Source organism: Octopus bimaculoides, chromosome 7, assembly GCF_001194135.2.
Source record: "Octopus bimaculoides isolate UCB-OBI-ISO-001 chromosome 7, ASM119413v2, whole genome shotgun sequence".
Classification (NCBI taxonomy): Eukaryota; Metazoa; Mollusca; class Cephalopoda; order Octopoda; family Octopodidae; genus Octopus; species Octopus bimaculoides.
In genome coordinates this window covers 3,001,047-3,010,714 of record NC_068987.1, presented here as the reverse complement: position 1 = coordinate 3,010,714, position 9,668 = coordinate 3,001,047, and the positions used below count along the sequence as shown (strand labels likewise).

General features: G+C 38.3%; 2 protein-coding genes across 3 annotated transcripts in view; both read right to left on the bottom strand.

Moving 5' to 3' along the window:
- Positions 1-2,543, bottom strand: part of LOC106871595 (serine/threonine-protein kinase Nek8) — a 30,365-nt gene extending 27,822 nt beyond the window's left edge. Inside the window, exon 1 of one of the 2 annotated variants that reach the window (XM_014918113.2) lies at positions 2,359-2,543. In XM_014918113.2, coding sequence (XP_014773599.1) covers positions 2,359-2,405 — 47 coding nt within the window. In that variant the 5' untranslated portion in view covers positions 2,406-2,543. Of the gene's footprint in view, positions 1-678; positions 1,756-2,358 lie in introns of those variants that run through there. The other variant, XM_014918116.2, reaches the window with a different exon arrangement.
- Positions 2,544-5,375: 2,832 nt separating this feature from the next.
- On the bottom strand, positions 5,376-9,668 carry LOC106871582 (beta-1,3-galactosyl-O-glycosyl-glycoprotein beta-1,6-N-acetylglucosaminyltransferase 3). The gene has a single exon (XM_052969155.1). It carries the CDS (start codon positions 7,814-7,816, stop codon positions 6,446-6,448), a length of 1,371 nt encoding a protein of 456 aa, XP_052825115.1. The 5' UTR covers positions 7,817-9,668; the 3' UTR covers positions 5,376-6,445.

Below are 9,668 nucleotides of genomic sequence, written 5' to 3'. Positions count from 1 at the left end.
ACATCATCATCATCGTTTAACGTCCGCTTTCCATGCTAGCATGGGTTGGACGATTTGACTGAGGACTGGTGAAACCGGATGGCAACACCAGGCTCCAGTCTGATTTGGCAGAGTTTCTACAGCTGGATGCCCTTCCTAACGCCAACCACTCAGAGAGTGTAGTGGGTGCTTTTACGTGTCACCCGCACGAAAACGGCCACGCTCGAAATGGTGTCTTTTATGTGCCACCCGCACAAGCCAGTCCAGGGGCACTGGCAACGATCTCGCTCGAAAATCCTACGGGAGCCAGTCAGGCGGTACTGGCAACGGCCATACACACATATATGTTAAAATGTATGGCTTTATCATGAATGCAATATAATGTGGGATATCTGCTCCTCCAAGTGGTTGCAACCGAGTTGAGTTTCATCCAATACACCAACAAACCCCCATTACCTTCAGTCAGTCCCCAATTTCATGCTGTGTGCTTCTGTTAATAACCTCAGTATAACCGAATGACCACTGTCCTCTTTCAGTGTGCAGAACTCTCCAAACTACAACACCTCATATGGTCTGTTGTTCAGCATGATACCAGGGGCTGACAAGGCCCAGACTGCATTGAGCAACAAGTCATCTTTTGTTCTTGTGCGCCATTCTATGACATGTTTTCAGGTCCCCTGAGAAATGTGATGTACGTACCAGAAGGGATTTTTGAATTAGTTTCCTTTTTTGATATTTCAGGTACTCTCTTGTTCTCTCTTATTTATAGTGACTAATTCATACCACTTGTCACGTGGGAAGGGTATACTATCATCGTTTAATGTCCACCTTCCCTACAACATTCTATTTGTCAGAGATGTAAAATACTAATTGATGCAGTTAGCTGTAACCTGGAACACGAGAGCTACCACAGTATCCACCCAAATAATATACCCCTCTAAACTCACACATCTTTTGCACTCCATTGGTTACAATGATGAGAGTTCCAGTTGATCCAATCAGTGGAACAGCCTGCTCATGAAATTAATGTGCAAGTGGATGAGAACTCTACAGACACGTGTATCCTTAATGTAGTTCTTGGGGAGATTCAGTGTGACACAGTTACTGATCCTCTGTAGAAGCTACAACACTTGACATTCTGATTTCGAATCCTACAGGGGAGAAATTTACCTCTGTCTTCTGATGGAAGGGCATCAATAAAATAAAGTGCAGTGGATTTGAAAATGAATCGTTGGATAGGAGTGACAATTAACCAATCGATGAGCAACAAGCCATCACGTGATACAACTTTCTAGAACCTTCTAATGAGTTGTATAAAAGATGTGTTTTTGGCTGCAAATTCTGAGTGTTGAGGCAGTTGCCATAACGACTCTATTCTCGTTTATCATTCACCAGCCACGCAAATGGAAGGTACAGATTTTGCCATCGTGAATTCAGCGCGATTATTTTCCCAGTTGTGATGGGCGAATCACAGATAGGTACACACCAGCTATTTTGTTGTAGACCCAAGTAGTATGTCTCCCGTGGTGTGTATAAACTGTCCCTTTATTCTTAATCCGAAGATCAATAAATAAACAATAAACAAAACTTCTGTTAATTGTTCTAGAGTGTCGTAAATAATTTTTAGTCGCAGCTCCAGAAAGACATTTTCCATCTCCACAAACATCAATGAACAACGACAACACAACACACGTCAAAAGTCCGAGTGGATTACAGGGATTGATTTTATATACTTGTAATACATCCTGAATGTGTATGAAATGATAATAGTAGAATAAGAACTGTACTTCACATTAGAATAAGGCTACTAGTGAATTGGCAGAATGATACGAATGGCACAGAAAATAGCACAGTATTTGTCCTGGCCCTGTGCTCTTCCTGAGTTCGAATCCTGTCAACGGTACCTTTCTTCCCGCTGGTCGATAAATAAAACACCAATAAAGGGCAATGTACCACCAGATGTCTTATAGTATCAGTTCCAACAACTTGTACTCAAACAGCAACACCATTGATACTGGGCTTGCTTTTCCTTCGGACAACATCGGTGTGATATACGAGGCTTAAATAGATGGGCAACTGAAGGTCTTGTCCTGGCCTGTACTTGTACAGGAACTTTCGAAGTGTAGAACGAAGGTTTGACATGGAGATCTGGGATATAACTGGAACGCAACCACCACTACTACTACTACTACTACTACTACTACACACGCACCTGCTAAACGACATCGAGTGATTAAAATAAAATCTCGACTCAGTAACATACTCTACCACCCAAACCACCGACATGCTGTTGTCTTGTCTTAAGACTTCTTTGATAATAAGGTCGTTCAAATGCTTTTAATGTGTCTTAGTTAAAATTTATATACAAAAATAACCTACCCGTAGGCACCACGCCCAACCACTTTAATTTTCTCATATTTCTCCATATGGAATAGTTGTAAAGATTACAAATTCAGAAGCCTGCAGGATTTAGGGATCAACAGGGGCCACACAACATCAACAATTATAAAACTAACAAAACTTTAGTATGTTTTTGTTTTTTTTTAGATACGGAAGATAAAGTTGGGAGTTATTTCCCCTTGAAGGTTAATTATGGAAACCCATAATTGTAACAATTGTTTAAGTGCCAGTTCAAGACAATTAAGCGCCAATCTAAGACAACTTCCATATCTGTTTTTCTGAAATTGTTTCCTTATAACTTTCTCTTTATTGCATATTATTTAATGAAATTTTGTAACGATATGTTTTCATAAATGTAAATAACGAAAATGTTGATGTAATCGTTCTAAGATTAAAAAAGAAATCAGTTTCTAAAAGCAACAAAATCTATACCATTTCAAGTATTCGATAACTTGCTCACATCATCATCGTTGTTGCCGTTTTAAAGTCCATTTTTCCATGCCTGGGTTCTACAGCTGAATGCCCTCCCTGTCACCAACCTTTATCTGTTTCCAAGTAAGTTAAGATTTCCCCACGAACAGATATGTTCTCATAGAAGATTGGAAATGAAGGACACCAACTTGTACGATGGAGACACTCGTTTACAACAACCGTGCAATGCCAAGGCAAGAAGAAAGAAACAAACTCACAAGACTTCTTTCAGCTTCCGTCAACAAGAATTCATAAAAAAACAAAACAAAAAACATACAATATTAAAAAATTTCAGGTTTGTACCTGTCTGCCAAATGATGTGATATTTGATTGTGTGGTGAAGCTAAAACGTTTACAGTGTCTATGACATATTAGCCATTCAAAAAATATGCAGAGACTTTTCATCATCATCATCATCATCATCATCATCATTGTTAAACGTCCGTTTTCCATGCTGGCATGGGTTGGACGGTTTGACTGGGAACTGGCAAGCCAGTAGACTGCACCAGGCTCCAATCTGATCTGGCAAGGTTTCTACAGCTGGATGCCCTTCCTAACGAGAGTGTAGTGGGGGCTTTATATGTGCCACCGGCACGGACCAGTCAGGCAGCACTGGCATTAGCCACATTTGGATGGTGCTTTTTACGTGCCAACGCCACAGGGAGCCAGTCAGGTGGCACTGGCAACGGGTCTACCAAATGAACAGGCGACCTCAAAGACAAGTGACACTGATCTCATCTTCATGGGTGGGGATTTCAATGGGCATGAGGGACAGCAGCCTGGTATCAGGGGGGGGGGATCTATGGAATTGGTTCCCGAAATGAAGAGGGGACAAGGCTACTGGAATTCTGTAACACAACCTATTACAGAGGCATCAAACTGCTGGATCAGGTGATGAAAGTCACAGAAGGGGCCACAGATCAATTAATTAGGAAGAGAGCTAATTAGGATGAGATGCAGTTCAGATTTGTGCCAGGCAGGAGCACAATCGATGCTGTATTACTGGACAATAACAGAGAAATTTGAGACTGACTGCCCGTGGGAGCTCTACGAGATGATCTCGTTGTTATAGTTGAATCACAACTAGAACTAGAGAGGAGATTTCAGGCCTTGGAGTAAATCTAGCAAAACCCAAAGTCTTAGTAAGTAGGAGAGCAGACAGATCACAAACCCCTTCAGGTAGAAGGCCCTCTGCGGTCTGCAGAAAAGACATTGGTAGAAACTCCATAAGATGTGGCCAGTGTAAGCTATGGACATATAAGAGGTGCAGCAATATCAGAGCAAAGTTAATAGGGATAATAGTTCTTGTGTGTGGGAGGTGCAGAAAATAGCATCCATCAAATGCCAGTGGGGAAAACTAGGGGTAGTAGATAACTTCCGTTACGTAGGTGACCAAGTCAGTAGCGGAGGTGGATGATCCGAGAACGTAGCTACTAGAATAAGAATAGGCTGGGCAAAGCTCAGAGACCTCCTACCTCTATTGGTAACAAAGGGCCTCTCCATCAGAGTGAAAGGCGGATTGTCAATTATCTGGCACTTTCTATTCTCTTTATCTACGACTACCAAATCTGGCCTCCCAGCTTCTATTCCTCTGTCAGTCTGAATGTTAAAGTCCCACAACATCTTATATTTCTTACTTTCGAGTACTTTACTAGGTTCATCTTCATACTATTTATTAAGAATGTTCAAATCCTAGCTTTCTACAGTGGATTACTCTCCCTGGATTGCTATATCTTTTCTTGTATTCTTTCTGTGCCAGTATGCTGCATTCACTTACTATATGAGTAACACTTTCCTCTTTTGATTAACATAATCTTCATTAGGAATCTACTTGGTTTTTGTCTATCTTGGCATTTATCCAATTAGTCCTTAATGCTTGATCCTGTGCAGCTACTAACAAACTTTCTGTCTCCCTCTTCAGCTTTTCTTTCTGCAACCATAGCCATGTCTCACTACTACTATTTCTTGCAACTATCTTTGGGAATCTACCATGCAACGCTTTCTCTTGGCAGTCAGATAATTGCTGGGGTTTTTTTCTGGTGTTTAACTTCGTTTGGATTTTTGGTTTCTCTATGTCTTACTGTGACTCTAGCAGCTTTTAATAAACTTTCTTTACTATTACCTACAAAGGAGTCTATATCTACTCTAGCTAACTCTTCCACTGATATTAACCCTCTTTTGCCTTCCTTTCTAGGTAGGTATAATCTTGCTACTCCTGCCCTTGGATGAAGTCCTCCATTCATATTGAATTCCTTCCTAGTTTTTCTGTATAGCTTTGCTAATTCAGTTTTTGTCAAATCTACAAAAGCTGCTGAGTATCTAAGTAATGATACTGCCCTAGTATTTGCAGCCTTCACTAAATTCAGACCATTTAGTTTTGACTTCATTAGCTTTCTCACCCTTCTGATGTACTCCTTCTCAATTTTCGTTTTCATTTCTGTAGATAGTACTCTGTCAGATTCTAATTTTACAACTGACAAAAAGAAAAAGAAAGAAAAAAAGAGAAAAAGACAAAAGAAAAAAAGTAAAAGGAAGAATATTTAATCAAACAGATTTTATAAATATGATGAAATTCCCCTGTCATTTTATTCATTCCATCAAAGCATGATGTTAGCAATTCACAAATATATTTCTCCTCATGCATTTTGAGAACTGAAAGTGTGGCAGATTCAGAATGTTTTTCTGAGAATAGGCATTTTTGAAGTCTTTTCCAAAATTGATGCAAAATGTTTGGCAGGTTCTGTCAAACTACTGCTATTGTGTCTGATGTCGAATCTGTGCCCATTAAATCCTTTGTTTAATTATTCTGTTGTACAACCAACATAAATCAAGTTGTGTTTCATGCATTCTGCTGCGTACACCAAATAGGAATCTCTACACGTCCCACCTTCCGCGTAAATCATAACATTTCTGTTATGATTCCTGATGGAATTCACTTGACTCATGTTGTTGTGCAATGAACAGGTCTTACCTCTCTTGCGGCTGTTTTTCAAGGTACAGTGTGCAGAAGAAACTCCAATGTTGGTTTTCTTGGAGTCAGAAGTAGAGGTTAATAATTCTCTTATATTTTTATTGTATTTAGAGGCTACCATAGGTGACATGAAACATTTGTTTGAAATGATAATATTTTTCCACAAGATGTTGATAACTTTCATGTAACACTTTTGAAATGCCAGTGAAATGATGTACAAAAGCATTTGCATGGTTCCAGTAATCCGTACAAATCCGTTTTATCCTCAAAAATTGGTATTTAAGATTTGATCAAATCCTATGATGTGGATGATTGGAGCGGTGGTGGAGGTAAAAGTGGGATGGTGTGGGATGGCAAAATAACTCTGTCACTCAATAGTTTAATTGACTTTTTGTGTTTCTGTGACTGTTATGCCAAAAACTCAGACTAACATAAAATTTACATTTTATTTTTCAAATGCTAGCATTGAATTTTTGGACACAAAAGTTAAGTTTTCAGGAGTAAGAATGGATCTTGTACCAAAATTGGGAAAAATTGTTATTGTTGTTGTTGCTAGTATCTGCTTGTTAGTGATTTATAAATTTAACTATGCTACCATTTTCCAACTCACGCAGACTTTTTGGCTCATTGTTTTGCTACTGTAATATTCTGTCTCTTTGTCACAGGTTTAAGAAATTGTTCTTGTTGCAAAAGCCATTTTCTTTTCTTGCTTTGCAGGAATTCTTTTGTTTTTTCATTGGCTTTGAGTTTTGCATTATGCATGACATGTGGAAGATTATGATAATAGTGCCAGTTGAGCTGATCATCATTTTGGATTAGCATTCTGTTTGTTAACAACTCTTCTAAACAGTCTAAGACAATAGAATCGGTATCTTCGTCAAATTTATTGGCTACTATTTGGGGACGGCTTTTGAGCCATGGAAGATCTCCTATACCATAAATACAAACACTACGTATTGATTTACCGAAACATTTAACCGGATCCCAGTCCCATATCACAGCTTTTGAGGCAAAGTGATGTTTATCATGTCGGATTTCAATGCCACCAGAGCCACCTGGGGCAAATTCTAGGGAATTAAGAGTTGACCAGATATTTTCTTCTGGTGAGTATGTATCATTCATCCAATTAAGAATGGTCGTTGCAACATCATCTTCCAAGACAAATTCAACAAAGTCTCGTGAAAACATCCCATAGGCACTTCCTTTATACAACTGTATTTGATATTTCAATGGTAGTTTGCTTTCATTTGTTATACTCAGTGATTTCTCATTGATTTTTATCTTATTTTTTACACGCCAATCTAAAGTTTTAGGGTGCTTGTATGCTTCAATATCGTTCGTTCCATTGAAAATCTTCAGAATTTCAACTAATTCCAGGTTTGTCTTCAATGGAAATTCTTGGCCAGTAAGATTTATGTAGTATTTCCATTTTACATTTGATTTGATGCATGCCTTCATGCATTCTAGTTCAGCTTGTAAATGCCTAAATGTAGCATAAACAATATTTATTCGATTCTCTGCAAGTACAACATTTGGTAGACACATGCTGATGCTTTTTATCAGTTCAAATACACTGTTATCAGTCTTCGCATCAACATGGATACAATAAACATTATGTGGTAAGTAGATTGCTCTTAATAATCTTTCAAATTGCTTTGGTTTGTCATACATTTTGATAGCAAATGCAATTGGGTAATCGAGCTCCATTTGAGTAACCAGTTTGCTAAAATATCCATGTTGCAGACGGAAATTGGAACAATTTTCTGAAAGTTTCTTCAGATGATAAATGGTATCTGTATTGTTATTTTGTTTTATTAAGCTAACCTTTTTGACATAGTCAAGATCTACTCTAAATAGAAGCCTGCAGTCTACCATCTTTTTCCTAACTTCTATACTTTCTAATGCTTTGCTGTGATACCATTTGCTAAACAGCATGAAGGTTACTGCACCACATACACATATAAGTAGAAAGAGGGTTCGTTGTTTTAGTTTCATAATTCTGTTTAACTAAAGGAGAAATAAAGAAAGAAAGAAAAAAAAGGTAGAATGAAATGAAAATATTGCAGGACCAATATAAAAATGAATGTGAATGATAATATACATAATTTTTGTGATGATTGAGTAAAAGTTATAATTTAAAATGTCATAAACATTCCTGTAAAATACATTTGAAAAAGACATACCTCAATCATGGTTGTTTCTCCAAGGGTAATTTTGATTAGTCAAGCCTGTTAATTAGTGTTTGTAGCAAACAACTACAAAATGCCTAAGCTGAGATTTGAAAGCAAATCCACATTTTTCCACATTGTCAAATAAATCCTCAGTCTATTGTCTTAGACTTTTTGTACTAAGGGATTAAAGAAAATAAATTGACATCCTAGACGTTTTTGAGTTAATCACAGTTCAAACTTGATATAATGGAGAAGTCCTATTGTTTTGGCTGGGCCTAATTTAATTGGCGAGAATATAAATACACAACCAGATATCGGCCGACTGCTTTGGTAATTTGGTCTCAGCCAACAACATATCTTCCAGTATGTTGAACAATGAGCAAGAGTAGGTTTATCATCCTTTCTATCCATCCACATTCCTTTTACTCTCTGTTTCTCTTGAGTTGTCGCAGAGATAAAACTAACTACTAAAGAAACGAATGGACTGGAGATCTTCAAGCAAGCTGTGTACATCAAACAACTCGACAAAGTTGTATATTTTTTATATGTGGTAACAACAAATCTCATAATCACCTTAATAAATAGCCATCTTAATTGTTCTTCACCCATCTGGGGAGTTAGTTGACCAGATGTCAGGGGTTTATGTGATCACAGAAATTGTCTGACAGCTACGACTGGGTTCTCTTGCTTGTGTAGCAAGGTACAGAATCCTGTTACCAGACATAGGGTCTTCCAGCAGCCACCCTCTTGACCCAGGGCTGTGCTACCTCCTCCAGGCACTTGATGTAAATCTCTGTGTTGAGTGTGGGACTGTGTGGGAAGATGAATGGAGGCATAATGTTGCCATCACTAGTGATCACTCCAAACACCATGATGCTGACTGGATGTTTGATTCTTATCACTCTCGGTACATGTCCTCAGATTGCTCTGTCCTCAAATTGACACCCAAACACTCTGGAATGTTCATTTTGGACCTTCTTGTGTAAATGCCAAGCAGTGCAGCATGTGCTGATTGAGAATATCCAGGTCGTCCCTTAAGTAGCTTTTGATAGTTTTAAGAGGGTGTCTAAAAAGTTACAGAGGTGTTGAGTTTCACATGTGGGGCCTGCTATTATGGGTCCTAATTTGAGGTCATTAGGAGTAGGTATCTTGACTATAATGCCTGTGGCTCCCCTGCATGCATTACTTATTTTTTCACTTTTGTGTATCTTAGGAATACCGTACAATTGACTGGATTTACTATTGAAGTTAGTCATATACCATTGAAGAAAGTCATATAGTCGTATACATTAAGGTGGTGAGCTGGCAGAATTGTTAACACACTGGACGAAATGCTTAGGGGTATTTTGCCCATCTTTAAGTTCTGAGTTCAAATTCCACTGAGGTTGACTTTGCCTTTCATCCTTTTGGGGACGATAAATTAAGTACCAGTTGCATACTGGAGTCAATCTAATCAACTAGCCCCCTCCCCCAAAATTTAGGGCCTTGTGCCTAGAGTAAAAAACAGAAAAAGTAAAAAACAGTGAGCCCTTCTCTGTATAGGTTTAACATTGTTTTTAGGCCCTTCATTATTTTCTGTTGACTGTAGTGTTGTACCTTTTCATAATATGTTGTGTCTTCTGATAATACTATGGTTATCTATATATATAAAAATGAGAATGTGTGTGTGTCTGTCT

Excerpts from the sequence above, each read along its gene's own strand:
- LOC106871582 (XM_052969155.1), bottom strand. The coding sequence starts at position 7,816 with ATGAAACTAAAACAACGAACCCTCTTTCTACTTATATGTGTATGTGGT.